At 37.4% G+C, this 15067-nt stretch overlaps 1 protein-coding gene across 1 annotated transcript in view; it reads left to right on the top strand.

The window, feature by feature from the left end:
* The window catches only part of TBC1D23 (TBC1 domain family member 23), a 249771-nt gene that overhangs the window by 132854 nt on the left and 101850 nt on the right, over window positions 1–15067 (top strand). The window contains exons 9-10 of the mRNA XM_090381875.1: window positions 5389–5502; window positions 12286–12381. Of these exons, the coding sequence (XP_090238001.1) occupies window positions 5389–5502; window positions 12286–12381 (210 nt within the window). The remainder of the gene's footprint in view (window positions 1–5388; window positions 5503–12285; window positions 12382–15067) is intronic.

The following is a 15067-nucleotide window of genomic DNA, read 5'->3' as shown; positions in this document are numbered from 1 at the left end:
TTGGCTCATCGGTGTAAAGGACGAGATTGTAAACGGGAGTGTGGAATAAAGGATTCCATCCCTACAAGAATAATTTCACTCATACAATCTGAGCAAACATTGACATCCAACCAAGGAAAATAAGAAAAGAAATCTTGGAGATCATTTCATTTTACTTTCTTGTAATGCCAAACAAAACGAGGTTGAAAATGGCTAAGAGAGAAAGGCACTATTTGAGAAGAGACCATCACCAATTTGTCATCTGAAGTGCCTAGATCACCACTTACCTTAACTATGTACCTAGAAAGGTTGTTTGTGAGGAAAAGATGAAACGTGTTAGGATTGACTGGTATTTTTGTAGGTAAATGAACAATCTGTGGGAGGTCATTAGTATTTGTAAAAGCCTCAGCATCTTGACCAGCCAGCTCCGTGTGACTAGAATTATTAGAAAATGGAAGCCAGCTGGCATTGTGAACATTAAAATCACCAAAGAAAATTACCTCGCTGTTAGGAAAGTTGGGCTGGAGAAAGTCAAGTTTCAAAGAGAGGAAATCAAAGAATTCCAAGTGATTAAGTTATTAGTTTCACTTTTTTCCACATTTTCCTGCAAGTGGAAGTGGAAATAGTTCCACTATTTCCACTTCCACTTGCAGTCTGCCAAACCTCATGTACTTTTTCTGACAGAATCTTAGTTATCGGTTGATTCAACTACTGCTCATCTCAGATGCCCAAATTATTCGCTATATGATTCCTTTCGCCTCAAAGGTGGTACTTGTGCATATGTCCGTTCTGATATTCCCTGTCAGAGACTTGGCAATTTGGAATCTCCTCTCTTTGATCTTCTCTGGCTTAAAATCTCTCTACCTCATTGTGTCAAATTCATCTGTTGTCTCTACCGTTCTCCCAACTCGACTAATCACTTGGAGCTCTTTGACTTCCTCTCATTGCAACTTGACTTCCTCCAGTCCAACTCTCCTAACAGTGAGGTAATTTTCCTTGCTGATTTTAATGTTCACAACCCCAGCTGGCTTCCGTTTTCTAGTCACACCGACCCAGCAGGTCGAGATGCTGAGGCTTTTGCAATTACTAATGACCTAGCACAGATTGTTCATTTACCTACAAGAATACCAGACAATCCTAATCATACAGCCAATACGCTTGATCTTTTTCTCACAAACAACCCTTCTAAGTACACGGTCGAAGTGAGAGCTCCTTTAGGCACTTCAGATCACAACTTGGTGATTGTCTCTTCTCGAATGGAACCTTTATCTCATGGCTATTCCCAACCTCATGTTGTTTGGCATTACAAGAATGCAAAATGGGATGACCTGCGAGTCTTCTTTTCCTTGGTCGGATTACTGTTTCAAAAGTTCTGATGTCAACGTTTGCTCAGATCGTGTCAGCGAAATTATTCTTGCAGGAATGGAATCCTTTATCCCACACTCCACTTTAAAATCTCGTCCTTTATCTAAACCTTGGTTTTCCAATAAATGTGCTAAGGCTGTCCAAGAGAAGAATGTTGCATATCGTAATTGGCTTGTTTCTAATTCTTCAGTTTCATTTTCTGCCTACACCAAAGCTCGCAACAATTGTAAAGCAGTTATTAATCAGTCCAAACTAGAGTTTGAACAGGCTAAGAGTAGAAAACTTGCTTCTTGCCCTAATGGTAGCCGAGCATTTTGGTCTCTTGCCAAAGCTATTGGCCGCAACTTTTGCCCATCTCTGCTCCCACCTCTGTCCAAACCAGATGGTTCTGTTGTCACTTCAGCCAAGGATAAAGCTGACCTGCTAGCATCCCATTTTTCTTTCAGCCCATGTATTAATGATCTTGGTAAAACACCTCCCACCATTCCCAACACACTCCATTCAATGTCTCCTGTGGTCTTCCGTCAAAAGGATATCAGAAGGATTTTGATGAATCTTGATGCTAAGAAAGCTCCAGGTCTTGATGGTATTTCTCCACTTGTTCTCAAAACCTGTGCTCCTGAACTTACTCCTATTCTTTGCCGCCTTTTTTCACTTTCTTATTCTAAAGGTGTTTTTCCTTCTGCTTGGAAATTTGCTCATATCCAGCCAGTTCCTAACAAGGGTAACAAATCCCTCCCATCCAATTATCGTCCCATTGCAGTTACTTCTACTCTTTCTAAAGTAATGGAGAACTCAATTAACTGCCAACTCTTAAACTACCTAGAAACCTTCCGTCTGATCAACGATCACCAGTATAGATTCCGTCAGTGTCGATCCACTGGTGATATTCTGGCTTATGTTACCCATTTATGGACTAATTCAATGGAAAGGTTCGGTGAAACACAAGTAGTTGCTCTTGACATCTCAAAGGCTTTTAATCGTGTTTGGCATAAAGGTCTTCTAAACAAGCTTCCATCTTATGGTTTGCCAACTGTTTTTAGTAATTGGTTATCCAGTTTTCTCTCTGATCGCTCACTGAGGGTGATGGTAGATGGCTCTCGGTCTTCTAACTTCTCCACTAATGCCGGTGTCCCCCAAGGTTCAGTTCTTTCCCCCACCCTTTTCCTCTTGTATATCAATGACCTTCTTCCATTGACTGGAAATCCTATCCATAGTTTTGCCGATGATAGCACATTGCATTCAACTTTCCATTTTGAGAAACCTTGTCCAGCTCAATCAGATTCAACTTCTCGAAAATCTGCTACCAATTCCTTAAATGCCGATCTGCAGGTAATTCTCCAGTGGGGCAAAGACAACTTAGTTGATTTCAACCCTTCTAAAACTCAGTCTTGTCTTATATCTCAGACGGATCATGGTTTTGTTAAGGGCAGGTCTTGTCTGACCAATTTGATTGGATACTATGATGTAGTCACAAAAGAACTGGATTCAGGGAATAACTTTGATATTATATATTTGGATCTTAGAAAGGCTTTTGATACTGTTGCACATGGAAGACTGCTGCACAAATTGGAGCAGTGTGGCATTGGAGGCAAATTGCTGCTATGGATAAGGGGATGGTTGAGTGGCAGAAGACAGAGAGTGGTAATCAATGGACACTGCTCAACGTGGACTAATGTTATTAGTGGAGTTCCTCAGGGTTCAGTGTTGGGTCCGTTGTTGTTTTCGGTGTTTATGAATGATATTGATGATGGGATATCAAGTTTAATGTCCAAGTTTGCAGATGATACAAAGGTTGGCAGGGTCGTTAAGGACACTACTGACGCTATGCTGCTGCAACAGGATCTGGAAAGGTTGAACATATGGGCTGAGAGGTGGCAAATGAAGTTTAACATTGACAAATGTAAAGTACTACATATGGGAAACAGTAACTCCAGAGCAACGTATCAACTCTGCGGTACTACACTGACAGTGATGGAGAATGAAAAGGACCTGGGGGTAATTGTGCAGGCAGATATGAAGTTCTCTGAGCAGTGCAGATGAGCTGCAAGAGTAGCTCATGGTGTCTTGTCAATGATATACAGGAATTTTTCTAGCAGGGATGAGGAGGTGATTATTCCCTTGTATAAGGCAATGGTTAGGCCACATCTTGAGTCTGTATACAGGTCTGGAGGCCTCATTTCAAGAAGGATGTAGAGCTGCTGGAACGGGTACAGAGAAGGGCAACAAGATTAGTGAATGGAACAAAGGGTTGCTCTTACGAAGAAAGGCTTATGTTTTGCAAATTACAGAGTCTGGAGACTAGGCACCGGCGAGGTGATCTGATAGAGGTGTATAAGGCTTTGAATGGTTTGAGCATGCTCAATGCCAATGGGATTCTTCATCTTGCTCAGAATAATCACCTCAGAGGGCATAAATTCAAATTGAGGAAGGACGGATGTCGGATAGATGTGCGGAAATTTGCCTTTGGCCAGCGGGTGGTTGGTTGGTGGAACCGACTTCCATCACTTGTTGTTGAAGTTGATAGCCTAAACAAATTTAAAGCTCAACTGGACAGGTATTTCGAACGAACGGAGGGGTGAAATGGGAGTGGGGTTTTTTTTTTTTTTTTTTGGCTGATGCTGAATAAGCTTGCTTTCTTGCATCATATGCCTCTACTAATGCTAATGCTAAAAAGGATTCTTCTGCTCCTATGCTTATTTTTAGTGACACTCCAATTTCTAGGCAAAAGGATATATCTCTTTTGGGGATTTACCCTGACTTCTAATCTCTCTTGGCACAAGCACATTACAAATATTGCTTCCTCTGCATCTAAAAAACTTGGTTTTCTCTTTCGCTCTCGGCGTTACTTTTCTTCCAAACAGCTGCTCACTCTGTATATGTCGCAAATCCGCCCTGCCATGGAATATTGTTCCCACATCTGGGGTGGTGCCCTCAAAACCTCTCTCAGGCTTCTTGATTCCATTCAGAAGAGGGCAGTTAGGTTAATTAATGATTCATCTCTAACAGAGTCTCTCCACTCGCTGTCTCATAGACGCACTGTTTCTGCTGCATGCCTCTTCTACAGATACTTCCATGGGCACTGTTCTTCTGAATTACCTTCTATAATTCCCGCTTTCTCTTTCAAAACAGTCCGAACACGTGCCGCCACCAGCCAACATCCATTTACTGTCCAACTTCAAACCCACAGAACCAACTTTTCATCTTCCTCATTTATTCATTCAACTGCCGTTTTCTGGAACAACCTTCCTTCATACATATTTCCTGAAAATTACAATCTACAGAAGTTCAAGTCCAATGTCAACAAATATCTTCTTTCGTCTTCTCAGTCTCCAACCCAAGCACGGTACTAAGTACTATAGGTTCTAATACCTCTCGTGTTTGGGGTTCACATAAAAAAAAAAAAAAAAAAAAAGTTCAAATTTTTTACCCTACTTCAATATATATATTGTTCAACCTATGCTTAGTTTAATATTTTAGTTTATTTCTTTAATTTTTTCTATCTCTTTTCATTTTATTGCTTTTGCCTATTTTTTGATATCCGTTCTGTTGCGTAATGTTTCTCAAACTGTCATCTACAGACCTTTGGGAATCTGAAGAATCTAAATATTTAAAAGTCAGGATTTACAGCCTGTGAATAATTTTGAAGCTATGGTTCTGCACAAGCATTTTTAAAAAATGGATTGTTAGATTAATTAACTTTGCCTCTGGCCTGGCATATGCTGTAAAAGGTGAATTAATGTATAAGGCAATCAAATTATTATACTGCCACATCAAAATTTTTTTTTTTTTTTTTTCCTGATATTGTGCAGACAGTATTATTTTGCTTGATTGTAACACCCTCTCCCACCTTTTTTATGCTTAATAATTGGACGATCCCTAAACATTTAGCTTTAGTATTTAGTAAATTTAGTATATTAATAAATAATAAATTTAGTATTTAGCTTAATAAATTGTGTGATATATATATTTTTGTGGCCACAGTATAGTAATAAATTAAATTGTAAAATCCCTTCATTTAGGATTTTTTTCCCCCCCTAATAGGATTATGAGTTGTTGCTTTTTGGAGATGATGATGACCTGAAAGGTGCCACTCTTTCCCAAGCATTATGCATGTGTGTGTCAGTTGAAGAATTAATACACAGCAGTATTGACAAGGTAATAAAACAGCTAACATTTATTTTGTTTATCAATATTAGGTGAATCTAGTTGATCAGTGTTAGATGAATCCATTTTATCACTTAGAAGGGTGGAAAAAATGACATTTCTTGTTGAAGTTGTATACAGTAATACCCCGACTTACGCGAACTCGGAGTTACGCGGTTCTTGATTTTTTCGTTTGGTGTATATCTAAAATTAGCTTACCAGTGAGTTGGAAGTCAAATCATAAAGCTTGGGTGACAGCTTCCGTTTTTGAGGACTGGTTTGGTCACCACTTCATACCCGAAGTCGAACATTATTGCAAGTCTAAACAGATTCCATTTAAAGTGATGCTTCTTATTGACAGTGCACCCGGTCACCCTCCTGCCACCCTAATTAATTTCGACCCACTTGTGAAAGTTGTGTTTTTGCCTCCAAACGCAACCAGCTTGCTTCAACCGATGGACCATGGAGTCATCAAAACATTCAAGTCTTACTACACGAGGCATTCGTTTGCATGTCTGAATGAAGCTATGAGACAAAATAGTGAGATATCTGTTAAAGACTTTTGGAAACAATTCAATGTTTTAGATGCCTTAAGAATCATTGAAGAATCTTGGGATGAAATTCATAAAAAAAACATTGAATGGTCTCTGGAAGAAACTTTGTTCATTTTTTTTTCAAAAACGAGACGAAAACAATGCCAGAAACTGATCGTGTCACTCATGTGATAGAAGAAGTTGTTAATCTTGCCAGGCAATTATATTTGGAAGTCACTGGTGATGATGTCAGTGAGCTGTTGGATTCACATAGTCAGGAGCTGACAACGAATGAGCTCATAGAGATGCGTGAGCAAAACGTTCACTGAAGTATCTGACACTTCAGACCCGGTTCCACCAGAAAAGCACATGACAATTGCAAGTTTGACAGAAGGTCTCAGCTCAGTTGAAAAGGGCTTAAAAATTTTAGAACACAGACTCCATCGAAGAACGCGTTATAACTAGAAAGCAAGGAATAAAAAAATTAACTTGCTACAAAGAAATTCTGCATGAAAAAAAAAGGCGCTGTGTCGTCAGACGAATTTGTTAGATTTTATGAAGCCATCAACATCGAAATAACTTTTTTACGTAACTCATTTATTTTTTTAATACATATTTTGTATTGATATGTATAAAGAACTGCAATTTTATTAAATATTTTTCTTCTAAACTAGTGTTTTTGTTAGTCCTTGGTCCCAATTAAACAAAATTTATATGTATTTATATGCAAAGTTGTACCCCGACTTACGCAAATTCGACTTGAGCGATTTTCGTCGGACCCACCTATTGCGTAACTTCGAGGTATTACTGTATATTTAGAATACACTGTCTGCTGAAATTGCCTCACCTAGAAGCATTGGACCAAAGTTATCCAGGCAGTTCTGAGTGGACAGACCTCACTTTATAGTATTGGATAACCATGTACATTACAACCATTATATCCACACAGTCTATATTTATATGGGCATCAGCAAGTAACGTGTCAAATTGATCAATGCATGCAGTTGAACTAAATAATGTCGTAGTTTAAATTAATAAAATGAATATTGATCCTGTTTTATTTAATGATGTGTAGCATTGATCCAAAATTATCCAGGCAGTTCTGAGTGGACAGACCTCACTTTAGAGTAGGATTTGAATGTTATACATATTTTATTTATTTATTATTATTATTTCTTTTTTTGTAAATGTAGAATATTCATTCAGAATGTGTTAAATGATTGTAAGTTATTGTATATTGCTGGTCCTTTGCACAGTACTATCAGTTTAATCTTGTTTTTAGTATTTATTGAAATTTGAATAATGTAATGTAATTTATTATTTTATCTAATGTTTGAGATAAGTTTCTGGTTGTACTGTTAGCCCCTCTGACTTGTGTGCCATCTAGGATATATATGCTATTTGTATTCATGGCGTTTTGCTTACAATAAAATGATATTATTATTACAAGAGGTCTAAATATTCATGAGGCAGTAGTGTTTTTTTAGAAACTGCTAGTCTGGTACAGTACACAGATCAAATATTTGATCACATTTATATGATCTAAGCTAAAAGCATAGATAGGATTTTGATTCATGTATTATACTTTGAACAGTCGTATTGGAATATATAGTAACATGCTAAGTAGTGGGGAAGTGAGTACATATCCTGCTGGGAATTCTCATAACTGTTGAAGCCAGGAGACTAAGGAGACTTGCAGTGGAGAGTGAGAGACCTGTGGGTAATTGTGCAGTCAGATATGAAGTATCTGAGCAGTGCAGACAGGCTACCAGAGTAGGTCATGGGGTCTTGTCAATGATATACAGGAATTTTGCAAGCAGGGATAAGGAGGTGATTTATCTTGCTGTATAAGGCAATGGTCGGGCCACACCTTGAGTACTGCATATAGGTCTGGAAACCTCATTTTAGGAAGGATGTAGAGTTGCTAAACGAGTACAGAGAAGGGCAACAAGACTAGTGAAGGGAACAAAGGGGTGCTCTTATGAAGAAAGGCTTAAATTCTGCAAATTGCAGCTTCTGGAGACTAGGCATCTGCGAGGCGATCTTATTGAGGTGTATAAGGCTTTGAATGGATTGAGCAGGCTCAATGCTGATGGGATTCTTCCTCTTGCTCAGATTACAAACCTGAGGAGGCATTGATTCAAACTGAGGAAAGACAGTTGTAGAATAGAATATTAGCATTAGCAGAGGCATATGATGCAAGAAAGCAAGCTTATGCAGCATCAGCCAAAAAAAAAAAAAAAAAAACTTCTGTCAATTTTTCACTTATTTATGCACTGGGAAAATACTAGTTGCTTCATTCATCTTGTTGGTGTTAAATCGTGATTTGGCGCCTTTATCCATTTGGTCCATCCTTGCAATGAATACTTCGAAAGGTTCTATAACTGATGTCCAGTAATAGAAGTTGTATGAGGCCTAGTGAAATTACAGATTGCTCCATGTGTAATTCTGAAACTCTCCTTAATATTGCCTCTATTTTGTGCAATTTCTGTTGTTGCACAGTAAAAGAACTTGCTGTTCAGGTCACTTGGATGTTTTGACAAAACTGTCTCTCGCCATGGTTGCAACTAAAGACATCACTGTACCTAGTACCTTTGGATCATAAGAAACAATAATTTCAGGCAACATTTTCCATGAAAAAACGTCTCTTATAGTCCAGAAAATACAATAATTGTTTGCATGCAGTTAAATGTTGATGATTTTCACTAAGAGAGTATGTTCACTTGGCATGGTGTCCCACACTTCCTTTTGCTGCCAACCCAACCAAATTAATCATCCTCTTTATTCTTGACTCATACACTGCATTAGTTGATATTTATTGTTTGTATATGTATCTACATGCAGATCTTCACCGTTTCATAAGTCTGTATTTTTAATGTTGTTGGCTTAGTTTGTAACTAGTAATATAATGTTATCCCTGCTTGATTAACCTTGAAAGTTCATAAGCATCGCATGTCCATTTAAGTTCTAGTGTCATACATTTTTCTGCTTTTCACCTCCTCCTCTTCTTCATGTACCTTATCTGGTCTGTGCCTGAATGTTGGTTATTACTAAGGAGAAAGCATTTTTGTCTTCCGCTAATATGAACAGTTCTACATTTCATATGGATTTTCTTGCATTTGATGGTGGTTATTAATGTTCTTTCTGTTCTTGCTCTGCAGAGAACTTCGTTGTTGTTTACTAAGTCTGTCCATGGTATTCACAACATCCTGCAATGTATCCATATTTTGAACACCTTAGTCAGTTCAGGGAACTTGCCTTGAAGCTTCAACACCATATAAAAGTATGGACAAGATGTAGCGTTTGACCATATGTTATCTTAATGTCAGTTTGTCATCACAAAGAAGTGATCCCATTTTCTTGAAAGTTGCTCTGGAAATTTCAATGCATCTTTGTATTTCTTTCTTGGGGTCTAAGCTAGACCCCAAGAAAGAAATAGTGCTTCCCAAGTATTTGAAATGACTGATATGTTCAATCGGATTGTCATTGAGTGATAGGTCTGCATTTTCATGGTTCACGATTAATGTCATGAACTTGGTTTTCTTCACATTAATGATGAGTCCTAGCTCTGCTCCACTTGAACTGATCTTATTGAGTAGTTGTTGGAGACCTGTTCTTCAAACAGGCCTCTGGGGTTGGGAATGTTCAAATTCATGATAACTGCAATTATATGACACCAACCATAAAACTGATACTTTATTCAAATAAAAATGGTATAGTGAAAACCGGATAAAAATTAAACTACTTAGAGTCCCATCCAAATGGGACTCGTGAAGTAGTTCAACCAGCTTGTGATGCACTTAGCACTCGGTCGAAGGTTTTCTCGTAGTCTCTGAAGCATACAATGATACAAATGTCGTTTTTGTTGGTCCAGACATTTTTGAAGAAGGATGTTGATGCTGGGAACAATACCCCACACATTCCAAAGGCATTCCTCAATCCCAGTTGAACATTGTCTAGATTAGATTCACATTTAGCTCTTGAATATATTAACCAAAGAAACACCTTCAGCAAGTGGCTCATCAGACTGAATAGACCATGATCACCACATTCCTTTCGATTAGACTTCTTAGGGATTGTGATAAACATTGAATTTAACCAATCGTTCGGTATTTCATCAGTGGTATAGATTTGATTAAAGAGTTTTCTGATTTGATTGATAATCTCTTCTTTGGCGAGTTTTATAATTGGGATTTCATCTGGCCCTGGAGTTTTTCTGATTTTTGCCAATGAGATGGCATAAAGCACTCTTCCTTGAGGATTTTTGGACCCTCCAAGCAGTATTCATAGCCTTCTGTATCACTTCTGTTGCCACTGAATAGCTCATGTATGTATAGCTCCCATGTCCTTTGAGTTTCTTCTTTATCCACGATAGACTTGTTTGAGGTGTCGAACAGAGTTAAAGCATGCATCTTCTTGTATATCAAGGCTATTTCTTTGATATTCCTGTGCATGTTTACCATGTAATTTTCCTTTTGAGTTCTTCCGTCTTCACACATTTCTCCACCATCCATTGTTCTTTGGCTATCTTGATTGCTTTCTTTATCTCCTTTTGTATTTTCTGTACTCTTGAGTATCCCTTTTTGCCTTTCTATGTTGTTCCATTAGATTTAGGATATTGTCATTCATCCAACACTCACATGGTTTTTCCCTTGCTTTTAAATGGATTGTGCATGCATTGCTCAAAGTATTTTTCAAATTGTTCCATAGCGTGTGTACATTCATCTCATCATTAGCTAAGGTACTTACTTCATTGTTAAGATCTTGTCAAAATGATATTGATGAAGGTATATCAGGTTTAATGTCCAAGTTTGCAGATGATACAAAGTTGGCAGGGTTGTTAACGACAGTAATGACAGTATGCTACTCCAACTGGATCTAGATAAGTTAGGAAAATTGTCTGAGAAGTGGCAACTGGAGTTTAACATTGACAAATGCAAAGAACTGCATATGGGTAGCAATAACCAAAGTGAAACGTACCAATTGGGTGGTGCTACACTCAGGGAAGTGGAAAGTGAAAAAGACCTGGGGGTCATTGTGCAGCCAAATATGAAGTTCGCTGAACAGTGCAGATGGGCTGCCAGGGCAGGTCATGGAGTCTTGTCAATGATATATAGGAATTTTGCTAGCAGGGACAGGGAGGTGATTATCCCGTTATACAAGGCAATGGTCAGGCCACACCTAGAGTACTGTGTACCGGTCTGGAGGCCTCATTTTAGGAAGGATGCAGAGTTGCTAGAATGAGAAAGAAGGGCAACAAGATTGGTGAGGGGAACAAAGGAGTGCTCTTACCAAGAAAGCTTAACTTAAAGTTCTGCAAATTGCAGCGCCTGGAGAGTAGGCACCTGCGAGGTGATCTGATTGAGGTGTATAAGGCCTTGAATGGGTTGAGCAAGCTGAATGCTGATGGGATTCTTCATCTTGTTCAGACTAGGAACCTGATTTGAACAGTTTCAAATTGAGGAAAGATAGTTGTAGAATAGAAGTGCGGAAATTTGCTTTTAGCCAGCGGGTAGTTTATTGGTGGAACAGGCTTCCATCTTTTGTTGTGGAAGCTAATAGCCTAAATAAATTTAAGGCTGAGCTGGACAGGAATTTGGAACGAATGGAGGAATGAAATGGGAGGGTTTTTTCTTTTTTTTTTTTTTTTTTTTTTTTTTGGCTGATGCTGCATAAGTTTGCTTGCTTGCATCGTATGCCTCTACTAATGCTAATGCTAATGTTTATTTTGAAAGGTTGTCCTTGCAATTTCAGTAATATACTTTTATCTGTGATTGGTGTGTAGTTTGACATATTTATTGAATTCAGAGAGGACAAAAATGCCCATTCCATTGTGATGATTGTAGTCTTGACTTTCACTTCTGGAATAATATAGGGTACCATGTTCATGGCGGCAAATTCCTGAGTCTGGCAAATGATGTGCGCTGATCCCTAATAGGTGTTAACCCATTCTTTTAATCTCTTTAACAATGTTAAGTTAGGTTAGGTTATACTAGGTTATCGCCTCTTCTAAGAAATTAATTTTGATTCATCTCTGTTTACTTTATTACCTGAAAGATCTGATTCCTTGGACGATCTAATATGTAATTCTCAAATTGTCAGTGGTGATAAATTGATTAGTAGTGACATAATATTTTGTGTTACATTCCAATTCTTGTGTAATTGCCTTTCTTGTCCCGAATTGGTTATTTTGTCCCTTCTTAAATTGGTTCCTAAATACTAGTTAAATAGTATGGCTTATGAAAATTATGTAATTTTACAGGGCAGCAGTGTACGATATTTTGTTGTTGACTGCCGGCCTGCAGATCAGTATAATAGTGGCCACCTGTCAACTGCATTTCATCTGGATGCCAGCCTGGTAAGCAAATAAATTGCTTTTAGGAACGAAAATTTATTATTGATTTTGCTGTGTAAGTGGGTTTAATCATGATTCTTGAATTGTGGGTCACAATCTCTGGTGGTGGATGGGTTGCTGTTTTATATACACTCGATTCTGGTTATTTGGGACACATTGGGACTAGTGCATTTTTTGGCCTGATTAAGCGGCTGCCCCAATTATCCGAATTTTCACGTAAATAGTTAAAAATACAATGTACCCCCCCCCTTTTACAATTGATTCACTGTACAATCAAATCACCTTACGATGAACTCACCATAGTGAAGTATCGTCCACTATACGATGTGTAGTAAGCGTCGGTCATTGTGATCATGTTTGTCAATTGAATTTTAATTCTATTAAACAGCGATTCTAATTAGCGAAAATAGGGGGAATATTATCCACAGGCTATAAAAGTTATATTAAGCACAAATTTACCCTTTATTACCTTACCAATTAAAAAATTAAATATGTGAAATTCGGAAGAATATATGTGATAATCGGAATAATTAATATGTACTGTAATATTAGTAAAATAATAAGAGGAGTTTACCTCAATATAGTACGTAGAACACTTTCATATGATACCCTCCAGAAATTAAAACGGAAAAAACGAAAAAATCGACAACTTACCCGTACATTAGAGTAAAATATAAATAATTAAATAATCAATTTAACACAATTTAAAACAATTAAAATTCAAATTAATGCAATTAAAAGAATCATAAGAAAATATTCAAAACGATTTTCCTTCCTGAAGCTGACAACGCTTTTCGACCATATGTCGTGATCACAGGAATGAAAATTACCGAATCGGGTTAAACCTGATACTTAAATAGAGATTATTTGTCTTCGCGCTGCGCGTAAAGGTCCATGCATCGGAGATCAAATATAGCTACCGAACATTAACAGAATTCTCGTGTAATTTAATTTCAACGGTTTCTGCAATTAATAGTCGCGTATAATTACGTTGAACGTTAAGTATTTTGGCCTCGTTAAATAAAAAAGTATGTTTTTCGTTAATGGCACAAAAGGCTAATTCTGACGCTGCTGAATGAGAAGCACGAACTGAGGCTTCATGTTGATTTACACGAATATTAAGAGAAAATCGGGTCAAACCTTGGTAAGACGAGTCGCAATCACCGCAAGATATGTTGTATACCAGATCATTAATTTGTGTTGCGAACGCTGAAAGAACCGAGCAATTGTTCAGTATAGTGTGTAACTTCCGTATTGGCCTAGCTACAATTTTAAATTCGGTATCGTTAAAGAATCTGTTAAGCTGTTTGTGCCACTGTTCAACATATGGGACAGAAATAAAGTATTTTTTGATATTACTATTGTTGATTGGTGTAGTATTTTGTATCCTATCCTTAGCTTGTACCCTAATTCAGTTTATTGTGGTAATGGAATAACCCCTGTTTAAGAATCTGCTAGTTAATATTTGTATTTCTGAGTCCAAAGCAGATTCCATCGTTGAATATTTATAGGCATTAAGAAATTGATTAAAGATAATCGATCTTTTGTAGGTGAACGGGTGATAGCTATTATAATGTAGAAGCATACCGGTGTTTGTGGGTTTTCGATAGATGCTAAATTGTATTTTATTCGAGTCCCGGGTAAGCGTGAAATTTAGAAAGTTTAATGACTTTGTATCCGTATCCTCCCTTTCCGATGTAAATTTGAGTCTAGAATGAATATTATTAAACGAATGTAAAATGTCTTGGATAGTACTACTATCGGTAATAACTAGAACACCATCTAAATACCTCCCATAGTATGTGATACGGGTTCGAAAAGGTGTCAGATGTATCTGCTCAATCGTTGAGAGATTAAGCCACTCAGGCTCACACCTATTGGTAATCCAAGAATTTGTTTGTACACCTTGTCTCGAAAGGTGATGTAGTTAGCCTCAACTAACAGTTTAATTAAGTGAAAAATTTCCTTAATAGGTAGCTTCGTATAATTAATCGGTGTCGAGTTTTTATTTAACATATCCCAAACAATATCTAATGTGTATTCAACGTATACATTCGTATATAATGAGGTAACATCTAGTGAGAATAAATTGTCATTGTCGCCGAGTCTACAGTCTTTAAGCTTATTAAATAACGTATCGCAGTTTTTAATCCCAAATTGTATTACCTGTCTAAAGGGTTTTATAATGTTATATACATGTGTGGCTAAGGATGAAAATGCCGAGTTCCTGTAGGAAACAATAGGTCGAATAGGAAACCCAGTCTTGTGTAATTTTACCTGACCGAAAAGTGCAGGAATATTGTATGTTCTGGACTTCAATTCCTTTATCTGAACCATAGTAATGTAGTCATTTTTTCGATACGTGGTTAACGTTTTATTGTATTGATTTACCAAATTGCTAAACAGTGCCAGGTCTACTTCACGATAAGTGGAAGTATCTGACACAACTGAATCTAACTTATTAATATAATCATGTTTATCTAGTATTACCACTGTATCTCCTTTATCTGCCTTCTGTATAATAATGTCCTTATTTCCCCAAAGTTCTCCTAAAGCTGAACTGTCATGTGTATTCAATTTAGGAAGTCGCGTTTCTTTTTTGTTATTCACTACTTGGTTAACTTGTTGAATAAATACATCTTTTTGTGGAACATTACAAAGTCCAAATTCAATATCAATTACGCATTGT

The sequence above is a fragment of the Mastigoproctus giganteus genome, chromosome 9, assembly GCF_048544385.1.
Source record: "Mastigoproctus giganteus isolate SK-2022 chromosome 9, ASM4854438v1, whole genome shotgun sequence".
In the NCBI taxonomy this organism is placed as follows: domain Eukaryota; kingdom Metazoa; phylum Arthropoda; class Arachnida; order Uropygi; family Thelyphonidae; genus Mastigoproctus; species Mastigoproctus giganteus.
The sequence above is the reverse complement of the archived record's forward strand: the minus strand, read 5'-3'. Positions and strand labels throughout refer to the sequence as shown.